The sequence below is a fragment of the Epinephelus moara genome, chromosome 18 (assembly GCF_006386435.1).
Source record: "Epinephelus moara isolate mb chromosome 18, YSFRI_EMoa_1.0, whole genome shotgun sequence".
NCBI classification, from domain to species: Eukaryota; Metazoa; Chordata; class Actinopteri; order Perciformes; family Serranidae; genus Epinephelus; species Epinephelus moara.
In genome coordinates, this window is record NC_065523.1 from 24,985,994 (window position 1) to 25,001,076 (window position 15,083).

The following is a 15,083-nucleotide window of genomic DNA, read 5'->3' on the forward strand; positions in this document are numbered from 1 at the left end:
AAAGTATTTAATGTTGTAGGGATGAATAACGTTATGTGTATTTAGGGTTATCATGTCCACCTCATCAGATGTTGAGGAGGTATTAAGAGGAATATTGGAATTCTCCCTAACACTAACTTTTTAGGGCATTAGCTAATGTTAGCTTCGATAGCAAAACGCACTGGAGGAAACTGTTCGAGGTGTTGTCCTCCTTTGTAGGATTGGCATAGTAATTAACCACAAAGCTTCCTGTGACATCATCCATACACTGAGTGAGAGCGTACGGGTCGGCCAGTCTGGTCCCGTTGGTCAGTGTTTACTCATTAAAGTAACACTCATGGTCGCGGAGAGTGAGTGACCTGACATGGTGCGTTCGTAAATTCAGTGTGACGCTCTACACTAAAATGTGAACCCTGTTGTTCGAAGAAATGGAGCGTTATATTTCTGTATGAATTCACAAACAATTAAGTCAATCACCGCTCTGCCACTCCGAGGGTGTGGTGCTCTGAATAACAGCACAATAGATTCCGATAGCACTCTGAATTTTACAAACTATTCCTGAATGCACCACTTGTATCATCTTCCTCCATTGTCTAAAACAAGCCAACAGAACATGCTAGCCAGTGCCGGCTAATGTCTGTGGAGAATTGTTTTGCCTCCAGCTAAGCCCCGCCCACCAACAAACATCATACTGTTTACAAACAGAAAAAGGGTCTTTAAATTTTGCCTTTTAGACGTTTCAACGCTCAGGAGCTATTGGGATCATTCATCAGTTATTTGGATTCCATGAAATCGATGCTCTGCAGGCAACCACTGGAATCTGATTCTAGTAATATTAGCGTAGCCTAATCTTTAAGCATTTAAGCCAACAAACATGAGAGGAGGTATCAATCTTCTCATCTAACTCTCAACATAAAAGCAAAAAGACTCTCCCCCAAACTGTCACGCTATTACTTAAAAAACCCATCACTCAGTCTTAAAAAAACAAGTTTTAATTCCTGGCAAAACAATCAAATCATTTCTAGCAGGGTCAACATAAAGGGTACAACGGTTTATCCCGAGTGTAAAACCTCTGGGGTGCTCAAAACTACGGTGGTGATAAACACCATCAGGTGTCTTAGAAAGTAAGGTGTTATTGTGAAGGAAAAATGTTTACTGTGCAAATTAAAAGCCTCAAAATAACTGACTTAATCAGACCACTTAGCCCTGACAATACTATTCTAAAAATAGCTTTCAAGGCCACTTAACAGCATTAAACAGATGCAGCCTGGGAACACAGATAGCCTTTCCACTGATGCATCCTGGGTGGCTGCCCTTGAAGTAGGTTTGTCTTTTTTTTCTTTTTTTTTTCAGATTTAATGAAGTGGGAGAAGAAGGACATTTGGGTCACATCCTGCACAAGTAGCATGTTGGTTTTAAGATTAATAGGATATGGAGAGTTCGTCTGATTAAATTATCTGCGCTGTTTTGTCCATCATCGCAGCTGCTGATTGGATTCACACTTCACATCCCCTTAAATAAGCACAATTAATCATAAAGACTGCGTCAGAGTCACACACCCATTTTTTTCCTCTTTTTATTCAGTGATAAATAATTTCCTATGATCATAGGCTTTATGTGAAGACATCCGATCAAGGCAAGAGACAAATTAGAGGGCACACATTGCCACCATTAGAAAATAATAGCAGAAACAAAAACAATGAGGTAAGAAGTTCTCTTTTTTTATACATTTGTGGTGCTTCTATTTCTGTTACCTATACTGTTGAATGCACAGTGCTTCCTAATACAGAAATCCTGCCTTTTGTGTGTCTGTACATTATTAAACAAAAACAGGTCATGGCACAATACTGAACCAACCAGGACAGGGAGGGCACTGCAGAGTGGAGAGTTAGCAGTATACATCGTCAGACCGAGAGGGAGAAAAGCTGAGCAGGAAACAGAAATACAAAACAAAAAAAAAAACTATAAGACTTTGCGACTGAGCTCTGTGATTGAGTCAACACACACACACACACACACACACACACACACACACACACACACACACACACACACACACACACACACACACACACACTTTGCAGAGAAGATCTGTGTGTCAGTAGGTCGTATGCTCCCGACATTGTTACGTGTAAACATGTAAAGTAGAAGCTTATATGTGGGTTATTTTTTCATACATGTGCAGGAGCGATCAAAATAAAATTAATCTGCAACAATTTTGATAATGCATTGTAAATCTGTATAATATAATTTGGTTCAGGGAAGGCTGTGTTAAGGTCCCAGTAAAATAAACCCAACTCATTTCCGAGATGGAAGAGGTTTGACTCATTATTTTGAATAATGAGTTTGAAAAATAAGGTGAACAAATACAGAATTTGGTGCTTTGTATAGACCGGAGGCTTTTAATAATCATCTGTGAATAAACGGCCATGAATCAGCTTAGAAATCCTCAGAAAACTCCAGTGACTCTCTTTTCAGCTCCAGAACTTGCCTGAGAATAATCATGTTTTCAGTTTTCTTCTGTATTAAAGTAATCCAGTGATAGTTGTCTGTATATCTACAAGGACATTGCAAAAAAGAATATCTAATTTGGCATACTTTTAATGGTGCCAATTTCAAATACAGGCTTTCAACACACACAGCATAACTCACTGCCTCCTTCCTGTTTACATCCCTTCAGGTCTCCACATTATGGGATCTGTAGTTCTAAAACTTGAAGTCTCAGTGAAACAGAAGTCAGAGCGTCTCTATGTTCTGTACTGTGATGTATTTCTCAGTGAAACAGAATATTTGATCAGTGTACAGTTACAAGAGGGATTTAAATCGAATCCTTTGTATTTCATTGGATGCTAAAATGTGGGTGGACGTGTCCTAACTGGATGCCACACACTTGATTGCATTGTTTTTTATTGGAATATCCTGCCCTCGATGCAGTGCACCATTTTGACCTAAACATAAACAACACGCCCTGCTTCTATTTCATTCCTGTCCCTCTCGTAGAAAGCGCCGCAATGGACGAGGAACGGCTGATTCACAAGGTTGAAATGAGGAGTTATCAATATGATACCTCCTTATTTTCCAGCAAAAAAGAAGAGCTTGCTATTAAGCTAGCTTATTTTATAAAGTGGATATGGTGGCATGATATAGCATGGTAGCTACGACAATGACATCTAACCCGTGACAGTGGTGTTGTGAATATGAATAAATAAGTACGTACTCACCCATCTTTTCAGTGGTTACATCTGCGCACAGCTGAAAGGTAAGTAGTTTGTTTACATGATGTAACAGAGTTCCATATTTAACGGATTCAATCTGGACAGAGAAATTTTGATGTTACACGATGTGTAGCAGTAGTTGGACGCTTGTTTGCTGTTAGGAAACGGTGTTACAGAGTTTACTGGAACTGCAGTGGAGTGCACACACCTCCTTTACCAGAGGGGGGCAAAGAAGAGATGGATCAATGAATTAATTAGATGAATGAATGTCCAAATTAGACCTCAGCTAGAATGTTTTGAAAATGATCATTGAAAAGTGGGTGTGTCCCGACGCTGTACACAGACGGGGTGGTAGCATCTGTCAGGGAGACAGATGCTGAAGAGCATCGTTTGTTCTGTTAGTTGCCGAAGCAGTCCACTGCAAAATGCCTCGCGCATAATCTGGAGCTGTCGCAGATATCCCTTTCCTCAAATGAATAAATTCCAGCCCGCAACCCATAACCAAGTAGCAGCCGTAGTATGTTGTTGCTCGCTAGCTAACCAGCTCTGTGCGACTAAAAGTTGCTGACTGATTGATGGGAGGATGATATTGGTTTAAATCGGTTTGGTACAAGCTAACTTAGGCACACGTCACATTTTGTTTTACAGGAAGAAAACATGATTGGATTTTGACATAAGAAGAAGAAGAAATTGAGTTTTATAGATAGTTGCACAAAATGTCCGGCAATGATATCTAAAAGGATAATAAAGGCATTTTTTTTTTATTATCTTGAGATCAGAGCATGATTATGCCCAAACCAAAATTAACCTTGGACACAACCTTGATGGAGGCAAGTTAGCTGAAAAGTTTTGTTGAGCCGAGTAAAGCATGGTTTTAAGGGTCTTAAGGGTCACACTGATCTGAAGTTAAAAGCTGGCCTTGTGACAAAATAAGCAATTTGAAGACATCACCTTTGGCTCTATGAATGTCTAATAGGCAAATTTTCACTATTGTCAACAATGAAAAGCCCCAATGTGTGGATTTACACCGTGCAGAGAGTGGTGGCTCTTTGTGTGTGTGTGTGTGTGTGTGTCACATTCACTCGAGAGCAACACACTGAGGCGCAGCCCCAAGCATGGACCTGACCTGCAGTCCCTGTGCCTCCACTGTTGTACAAAACAAAATTGCTCCTGGCTCACTTCCTTCCTATCCGACATTAAAGGAGAATACCACCAATTTTCAGCATTCACATATGTTATTTTTACACCTTAATGTGACCTCAACTTCTATTTATAAAAAGTCAGTACTGTCTGCTATAATTACAGATATATGAGTTCATCACAACTCCTCGAAAATATAACACCACAGTGATGTAACACCTTTGAAAAATACTTTGAAAAGGCCACTATGTTTGTGGCTGTACTTAACCGAGCTATTACTACAAATACAGGAGGTGTGTTTATGTTCAGATGATTATTCTCTAAATTCACAGTCTTCTAGTTATTGGCAAAAGATGTGTATCAGTGTCATGGGTTTAGCTTAGCAAAGTAGCTCACTAATACTCTGTTGCTGTCCATATAAATAACATAATGCAACTTCTTACATTGAGTGGCATTCTCCTTTATGGTACTTGACCTCCTGTTCTGCTGCCCAGGGAAGTCGCCCCTCACTGCTACCTGCACCTGAGCTGCAGCTGGTTGGAGGCAACACACCTGCACCTTCCTCTCGTCCACAGCAGCCCGTGAGCTGGCCCAGACAGCTGTGCTCACAGCTGCTCTCCCCAGCCACACACCTGGGGCCTTGTGAAGTGACAGGCGAGAATAAACCCCGCTCTAAAGCCAAGCTGGCAGAAAACCACCCAGTTCCCCTCAAGGATTCAGTTCAGTGAACCTCAATTACACTCAAGCTACTTCAGTGGAAAGGCGGTGGTGGGTGGGGAGGCGTGTTGGGGGTGGGAGGAGAAAATAACAACAAAAAAAAAGAACACAAAATGTACAACAACAGAAAAACACACAACTGAAATAGCTAAGAGAAGCCAAAAATAGCAACAGGAGCAGTCGTGACGGCGCAGATGTGTGCCGAGGGCGGTGCAGCGGGCGGCCAGGGGTCAAGTCGAGGAGTGGCTGCAGTGGTCCTCAAGAAATGTGCGCCAGCATTGTGGCCGCAGTTGCCATGACAGCAGCACATTAAGCACCCTTTTACAAAGGAACAACAACAGAGACGGCCGTATTTTAAATCAACAGTGGCAGGGTGCTGCGACAGCCTCGGCTGCCCTCTCTCCCTCTCACCCCCGCTTGTGCCCCGTGTCTCTCCTCTTAGTGTTTTGTTCGTTTTCATTTTTTAGTCGTTAGGTACTCCGTGGTGCTGCGGTCCCTTGACACATAATCAAGACTCCCCTGTTTCAGGCTTCGGGCCAGAGTTTGTTGTTTTTGATTTTCAGTCACTGTGTGTTTTTGTAAATCCCATGAAATTTTCAGAGCCTCTTATGTCAGTCCAGAGGCGGGCACGGTCGAGTCCTCAGCCTGGGAGGCAAACTTTGCCTGCAAACAAAAGTCCCACTATGGTGAAGAAGATGGAGAGGACAAAGAGCACGTACGAGGAGCCGACCACTGTGTTGTTGGGCAGCTTGTACGGCTGGCCTCCCACCTCGTTGATATAGAAGCCTATGGGGAAGATGAGTGCCGCCATGCAGAAGAGGATCACTGGAAGGAAGGAGTAAGAGAGAAGGAGTTAGTTTACTGTGCACTTATATAACATAATATGATTCTGTACAGACACCCAGTTATACTCACTAGTTTAGTACACTAAAGTAGGTGTAATTCATGTCTGAAGTCATTTGACTGGCACTTACAGGGTTTAAGAAATAAAAGATGGGACGCAAAAGGTCTCAGTCTATCTTTTAGTTTTTGTTCTCCACACTAGATGCAGAAAATTAAGCATGAACTCACTCAACTTGAGCAGGAAGCATAGGCTGTGCAAATTGAATTCAATTTTAGTAAGTTCATTAGCGATGTACAATAGTGCCTTTCAAATGGCTTTGAAGGGGCAATTACACAAAGCAGACTCATAGTACACACCACGATCGTGTCTTTTTTTGGGAAGATGTGAAAGAGACTTTCAGTCAAACGCACTCTGACAGTAACTGCTTCATTTAAAGAAAGGTTATGTTATAGAATACACAATGTTCTGACAAACATACAGCAACAAAATATCAAGCAACAAATCTGTGAGGCTCAGCCAAACCAACATTTGGCAGTAAATCTTTTTTTTTTTTTTTTTTTGCTCTCCCAGACTGCAGAGATGACGGACTGATTGCTCATTGCACAACAATGTCTTCATTAAAAAAGGAGACAAAGAGAGCAGGTGCACAAATCACTGTGGATGCTTTAATTTCGTGACACATCTCAACATTCAGTTTATAATTACCATGGCAGCAATTACAGAAACCCAACATTTGACACCATGATCATTATATCAGTGCTTTAGCTCGAACTTTCCACAAGCGCTGGCAGATGTAATTGTTCTGTATGAAGACTTCTGTTCCAGATGAAGACACCTCATTCAAAATCCCACTGACATTTGTCACCACTTTAGGAACTAAAAATACAGCCTTAAACAGAGCCTGTCACGCAACAGTACGTCATGAGGATCGCTTCTTTTGTCTGAGTAAGGACACTAGTTTTTTGAAAAACAATCTAATATCACTGTTTGTCATATTTCTATCTTTTAGCAGCTTTTAAAAAACATCTCCCAAAAGCCCTTGACCTTCACAGGCTGATTGTCTTGTGTCCATGGGCGAGTCAAGGTGTAAGTTTAGACATGCCTGTGATTTGCAGCAGAGAAAAGAGGAGCAAACACTGTAAAAGTGTTAAGACAGCAGAGATTAAAGCTGACCGCCTTGTAGTTCAATGCCTCCATGAAAAAAGTCAAGTTGCAGTTATAGTTTACATCGATGTGTGTGAAAACATGGATGCCTCACACACATCTTCCCCCCACGAGCACAGAAGATCTACAATCAGTACAGTTTCGAGGTGGGCACCAAAGATTAGTGTCACCAATTCAGTATCTGACTAAGGTCCATGTTTATACGACAACGATTTCAACCAAAAACGATAAACTTCAGTTGCGTTTTGGCTGATCTTTTATACGACAGCGGCGTTTTGGATGCCTGAAAACACGTATTAAAAACAGGTCCCAGAGTGCGATGTTTTAGGAAACTGCATCCGTTGCCATGTAAACTTGCTATATGCAGTTCCTGTGAAAACAGATACTTTTCACACATGCGCATTACGGTTCCAGTCACTAGGCATGCGCAAGAAAGTCGACCAACAATGGTGGACTCCCAAGCTCTGTTTGTGGTGCGCAGCCCAATAAACTCATCAACGCTTCTCCAGCGAAGTGTAGAGTTATTGTAGCAACTGCACCTCGTCTATCTAGACAAACGTTCGTGCGGTTGCCATTTTGTTTGTTTATACATCACCGCTCTGTGTGCAGGCACGTGTTGTTTTATTACAGAGTCACACCGCTAACTATTGGCCTGGATACATCTGTGCACACGGTGATTGTTATCAAAACGTCGTCTGAACGCAGAACTTTTTTCAAAATGAAAATGAGAAACAATTCCGTTTTCAGCGGATCGTTTTCATGTAAACATGGCCTAAATGTAACCTCTTCTGTTCTTGAGTTGTGACGTCAAATAATGGCCAGAAAATTGTTCTTGCAGAATATTATAATGCCAGTGAAGCTGACCTTTGACCTTTTGAAAATAAAACGTCATCACTTCATCAATTTATCCTATCAAACATTTGTGTAAAATCGTGTCATAATTAGTGTATGAATTGCTGAATTATGGCCGAAAACATGTTTTGTAAAGTCATTATGACCTTGACCCAAATTTAAAGAGATTCCCTCAGGGCGTTCTTGAAATATCACGTTCATGAGAATGGGACTGACAACCCAGCTATCGTCGGCGCAGAGGCATGAAAAAATAAAAGCAATGACTTTAGCAGAGAGCTTTGGGTGGATGTGTGAGGTAGGAGTTGATTAGAGGGCGTTAAAATTCTTCTTTTAAATATAAATGTAATGACCCAGATAAGTCCCAACCACTTGACAGTGTCAGCATTGGCCTGACAAGGTTCAGAGCTGATTTTAAACAGCAGATGGTGTGTTGGCTATTTTCAACCCATGAAATTATGATTTTTATAAATTTGTTAAGAAATTTACAGTCGTATCGTTTAGTTTAAAGCTCAAAAATCACATGCAGTACCTCTTTAATAATGTTAAAGTTACCCGTTTACCTCTACTGTCAACAAACAGAAAAGAGGAGACATCAAATAAGCACAGTGTTCAAGTATGAACCTGTAAACCCACCACAACCACACACACATTTTAAAGACAGGGCCACACACATGCACACCGCAGATGTACTTATAATTCTAAAAATGACAACATTCACTTTTTACATGTTCTGTTTGCCATCCTGTTGGGTCGTTTCTTTAATCCCACCTTTAAATTACAATATTTCTGATATAACTCGAAGGCAGCCAAATGTTTTGGCAAATCTCTACAAAGCATCCCTCAGGTAGATGATTTATTTTCAGCTTTGAAGTTAGTAAAGTCAATCTTTTGTGTTGCCTTCGGCAAATATTTGTGGGTAAAACCATATTGAGCTCACCACAAATATACAGTATTTTCAGACACCACTTGAATGCAGCATTAGTTTCAGTAAATGTTTCTCCAAGAAGCATAAATAAGCTCTCCATAACCACCTCAGGCTGATTAACAATGTTTAAGGTTTCTCTACGTGCTTAAAGGTGCAAATCAGATTTCAGGCTTTCTAAACAGCCACATCCTGCTCTGTTTATTTGCAAGTTAGTAAAATCCTAAAGTAGCATTTCCTGAATTAAACAAAGGACAAACATTAGGGGCTGTAGAGGAAGCCACACAGTATGCTTATGTTGTAGTTTTTTACGGCTGCCACTAGATGTTACATTAGAGCTTTGATTTCTTGAAATAAACTTTACGACATGAGTCAGACACATCATACACAAACTTACACTGCATCTAGGTTGTGTTTCTTTGAACTGTGGCCGAGTGAAACGGATTAGAAAAGCTGAAGGAAGCAACAACCTTTCATCCAAAACCTTCCACTTTCAAGTTTTCCCCTTTTAGATTAGTTTATAAAACAAATTACAGAGACTTTTTGTCTACTCTGGTGTGATCAAACAGCTTTCTATTTTGGATTTCTTAAACCTGCAGTGGTGAACTTTTGTCTCCCTCCTTTGGCAGTGAGAGTAATTACACAAACACTGTCAGAGCATGCTTAGGACATGGGCTATGCCTGCAAGAGAGCTCACCGTGACCCCCCCTGCCCCCAGGAGCACTCTCTTCAAGTCAATTACTTTCTTTTTTTGCCTTTCGTCCATCCTGTGAACGCCAAGTTTCTTTTTTATCCAAAGTATGTACCAGTATCAAGAAACTCTGCCATACAATGCTTCATCAGCATTGTGAACTTGTCTAAGAGGAGCTTAAATGTAATAGACATCTATTTATGTGTACAAGTCCCTCACTTCAGCTTAAACTCAAATATATACAGAGAACTGGGTTTTCATAATCAGGGTATAGGGTTAGAGAACAGAGTCCTCCTCCAAATTCAGCACTGCACTCCTATAACATGTCAGATTCACAATGGACGGACGATAAGAATCAATGGAGCAGGCTAATATAGCCTCGAGCTGCTTAAGCTGGCTTCTTTCTGACTCTACACCTCCAGATTTATTTTTCAAACTTTTAATCGTCAAGCCAAACCGACGCTGACTCAAGCGACATCCCTTGCAGCAATTTACCAGACTTCAGGCAGCTCCGTCTGGAGTCACACCTATGAAGCAGTGCTCCCCAGGACCCGCAAACAAACTCTGATGTGTAAAATCAGTGGAGTTCCCCTTTAGCCACATTTATAATTGGCTTTTTACAAGCACGCATGTGCATGACCAAAGGAAAATAACTCCCCTAAAAAACAGTGAGCATGCTGTGATGATGAGCACAACATGTTCACAGCTGCGGAGCGAAGCAGAGGCAGAGTCAGTACCAAGTCTTATCGTACTGTCCAGGAAGTAGGGATCTGTGATTGGATAACAAAGTTGTCACTTATTAGGATGGCTCCTTTTCTCTTCTGTGTCCTTTGAAGATGTTTTTGCTGAAGCTTTGGGTCCAGCTCTGAGTCCATTTATGTCGACCACAGTGACGTTAAACAACTGTGAGACTCTGGGGAATCAAAGATCAATAGCTGTGCAGAATTTGTGGAACAGCTTCAGGTATTAAAAATAACTCTTATTGTTGCATTCAAAGCGCACAGTCGGATGTTTTCGACCAGCATTCTTTCCTGGACTGATTGTCTGTTGTAGCATGGTGGGGGTGGGGTTGCAGTGTGTACAGTACAGTGTGTAATCCATTTGGTGACAGCACAGGAAGCCATTTTTAGCCATCACCTTTTTACTCTATCTTTCCAATTAGCAGAGCTGTTCAGTACCTGAGGGACGACTTTTCCCAGTCTCAAAAATCTCATCAGTGTTGCCTTTAACAGCTTTCTTGTGTTATGCAGCCAGAGGAGTCTGGAGTGGAGCAGAAATCTAGATGTTCGGATTAAAATACATTTTGTGGCTGGAATTCTGCCAATCAATTATCTACGATTCACCCCAGAGTAACCGAAAAACTGCTCAGGAATAACCTGAGGAATGTGAGACAGAGCTCAAGGCGTTGACCTGGCCTCCTTATTCCCCAGATCCCAATGTGATCATCTGGGGGACATGCTCCCACCTTACAACCCACAGGACTGCAGAAATCCACTGCCCCGGTATCAGACACCACAAGAGGTTCTGTGTCCATGCCTCGAAAGGTCAGAGCCAAGGCGGATCCATGGAGGACCCACCATGGATCGGGGGTACCTGGGGCACAGCCCATAAAAGCACAATCAGATTGGGATCTGGGGAATTTTAAAGCCAGGTCGATGTCTTAAGCTTTCTGTCACCTTCCTCTCGCCTTCCTCGGGTCATTCCTGGCAGTTTTTGCAGTGTGGCATGGTTCATTGTTCTGCTAGAGGGGGCCGCTGCCATCAGGGAGTGCTGTGCCATGAGGGGGTGTGCTTGGCATCCACAAGAATGCAAGAACCCAAGGTTTCCCCCGAAGAACATTGCATTGAAACAAGATGATCAGTGTTATTCCCTTCACCCGCCAGTAGCTTTAATGTTTAGGCTGATCGATGTAGATAAAATAAACAGACAGGAATATTTGTTTTAGACTAATCGAGCAATTTAAATACCTGACAAATCCGAGTGCAGTCTTTACAGCACGCTGGTGCAACAATCATATAAAAACTCAATGCTGCCATCAATCAGGCTGACTCATTTATTTGCAACATTATCCACAAGGTCCTAATGAAACCAAAGATATCCACGGGATAGCAATCATAGTATAAACAGTGTCTCACAATATATAGCATAAAATCGCCCCCTCCTGAATTTTATCTGAACAAAATTAATTGAGTGTAAGATTCATGCAGCTACTTGATAAACTAGACTACTTTTAATAGAGTTATGGTCTTATTAACTGTTCATATCACTGTACTTTCTGAAAAACAGAACCCCTGACATGTAAATGATTACACACTAGTGTATACAATACTTTCAGAAACAGTCCTTAAAGAGCCAATTAGATGCATGTTGTGCTGACTCAAACAGGACAAATGTCCCCGCCTGCCAGCATAAAGCACAAATGAACGATGTCTGATAAATCTGCATCACAAAGCACACACAAGATATATTTAGGTCTATCATTTTGCCTGCTCATTGCCTCAGCCATGTGTTTATCTATGATGGGGGTTATGACTGCAAAAGGATGCGGTGAACGGTAAGCTAAGTGGAGCCAGAAATGCGTAGCTCAGCATCATTGCTGCAAGCTTCACCAGTAAGTTAACTGAATTGCACCTCACGGTCCAATGCTTCTCTTAAGTGCCTGAACTGATGACACCCCACCTGCAGCTGGTGAAACTACCGCACCTTAGCTGATAAACTAATGACTTATAGTTACTAATCGAAAGTACAGAAATTCACTTTGCACTTCAATATTAGACCTGCAACAAGTCTGTTTTGATAATAAATTGTGTTCATGCCAAAATGGCAAACATTATCTGATTAAAACTTTTCAAATGAGGATTTGCTTCTTTTCACGGTCTTACGTGACAGTAAACTGCGTATTCTTGGATATTTATGTTTATGGAAGCCAAAAAATACTTATCCAGTAACAAATTAGATTTCAGACATAAAGGACACTATAAAATGGGAACAGGATCAAGAGATCGTGTGATAAAGTGATTGTTTGCTAACTCAAAACTTGAAGTTACGTCTCACAGTTTTATATCTCCATTGACCAGTCAAGCTGCAGTTTACATGTCTCTCAAGACTTTTAGATTATTAAGTGTATTTGTCGGCAAAAGGTGGAGGCTTCACACACATTTTCTACCCGGCAGCACAGAAAATCTATATCAGCTCAGTTTTAAGATGGACACCCAAGATTAGTGTCACTAATTCTGTATCCGACCAAATGTCTCTCCTTTTATTCCTGAGATAAGACGTTGAATAATGGTCAGAAAAGTGTTTTTTTCAGAACATTATGATGTCATAGTAAAAGTTGACCTTCAACCTCTCAAACATTTTATCCTATTAGACATCTTTGTGAAATCATATCAAAATTTGCATATGAATTCCTGAGTTCTTGAGGTTACAGTGACCTTTGACACCAAAATATAATAATTTCATCCATGAGTCAAAGTGGACGTTTGTGCCAGATTTGAAGAAATTTAGCTGTTCTTGAGAAATCATGTTCACGAGTATGGGACAGACAGTCGTGCAACCCACAACCCGCAAAAATAATGTCACCAGTTACGGCTGTCGTCAGCACGAAAGCATAAAAAGTGATTTAGTGTCAAGTCACTCTTTGAAATAAGGTTTCTGTTGTTGGTGGATCAGCCATAAAGTAGTCTCTATATACAGACTCTATATTCAGTGAATGTAGAGTCTGTAGGCAAACCCCGCAGATCTTATCTCCGGAAGAGGTGCGGAAGAGCCCTGGTTTCCGGTTGTAGGCTGTTTGTAGTCCACATCATATTGAAGTTGGAAACGGAAAATCGCCTCCTCCGCCCAAATCAAACCGGAATGCCAAAAAATCGAGGGTCTGCCCCCAGAGGCTGTATCATCGTCTGCCGGAAGTCAGACGCCAAATACAGCCGATGGGTTCCGAGAATGGCCATAAAGGTATTTGGGGCTGTAATCAATATCAGGGGAGGGAGGGAAAAATAAATTTATTTTGTAATTTCATCATTAACCACCACATTTTCTGCAGTTACTGTTAATATAACGTAAGAAACATATTTATTATTTCCACCTCCACAGATGACCCTCACACCTTGGAGAAACACTGCTGGTGTGTGTGTGTGTGTGTGTGTGTGTGTGTGTGTGTGTGTGTGTGTGTGTGTGTGTGTGTAGCTACACAGAGGCGGGTCTGTGCTGGTCATACAAAGCTGTCCATTCAGGTGCCGTCGGCCGAGAGCCAGTTACACTACAGACTGCCCACCTCCTCTCAACCTTCATCACCTGGTTGCCCTGAATGCACCACCACCCCCGTCTCCTCACAACCAGCTTCACTTTATTCTTCATCTCTCCGCGTCCATTTGTGCCTTTACATTGGCTCCTGACCTGTACAAACATGATTATTCACTCAACGTGCCGTCTTTACTCGACACTTCCTAAGCCCCCACCCATTTCCTCGCTTAACCTCTCACCCTCTCCCAACAGCAGAGAGGTGTTCGCCATCAAAACTACAAGTTCAGCAACATCAGAGGGGGGAAAAGCTCATTTCAGTTTCCAATTTTGCCTTTTCAGCCCTCTCCTACACTTCAAACAGGCTCTTGAGATACAAGAGAATCCCAGAAAGACCATTAGTTGCCATGGTGTCAGTGAATGGGGACCCTCAAACAGAATGAAGTGATGATTTCACATATTTTTTTAATACAACAAACCAAGTTTCTTCTCCCTCATGCCTAAAATATATCTCGGGTCCCCCCGCCTGGCTCTATTTCCTGATTTAAAGTGATAATCATCATCATGCGTTAAACCCGTTGAAAAGAACAATATACCTCTTGTCTAATATGGCCAACAGAAGCTTAACAAGGGGACAAGGGTGACAGTTGCTCACTGTTTCCATGGCAACCACCTTACTTTCCTTGAAGTGTGATTGTTAAACAATGACTCAACGCCATCCAATTTAGCTTGTGACACAGATTTGTGCTCACCGGACAGACAGACAAGTTTGTGGGGAAAGTGGTGATTCATCGAGAATTTGCAAGTGATTAGGGAGCGTTACAAAACCTAATTATCAATCTGCATTTGGCCTGGCTGGCATAAACAAAAACAAAAAAACTTGAGGAAAACACTGGGTGTTTGTTCAAATCTGCAGAACAAAAAAAAGCTGCAGTGTCCTGAAAAATGCACCCAGCTTTCAAACAATAACACAGAGCTTCACAGGCCACCGCTCCATCTGTACAAGTGTGCTTGAGGCCGTCTATTCCCTTAACTCACCGACCAATCAAACTCCGCCCTCCCACACAGCCTTACGAAACCAGCCCAGCTACGGTGCACGAGATGGATGCTGGGTTATTATCGAGTGCTGGAAGTGCATCTATACAGAAATTGTGTTTGAACAAAAAAAAAAAAAAAAAAAAGAGTGGCGATGTTCAAGGCAAAGAGGGAGAGAAAACACTAGAGAAACGCTGTGGCACATAAGCCACCCACTCGGGTATCAGAGGAGCTGCATTACTCAATAAATCAGCTTCAGGGAGCAAGAGGAGTCGTTAAGCA

General features: G+C 41.7%; 1 protein-coding gene across 1 annotated transcript in view; it reads right to left on the reverse strand.

Moving 5' to 3' along the window:
* Positions 1–1,537: 1,537 nt before the first annotated feature.
* The window catches only part of mosmoa (modulator of smoothened a), a 35,111-nt gene continuing 21,565 nt past the window's right edge, over positions 1,538–15,083 (reverse strand). The window contains exon 3 of the mRNA XM_050069128.1: positions 1,538–5,876. Within this exon, the coding sequence (XP_049925085.1) occupies positions 5,692–5,876 (185 nt within the window). The 3' untranslated portion in view covers positions 1,538–5,691. The remainder of the gene's footprint in view (positions 5,877–15,083) is intronic.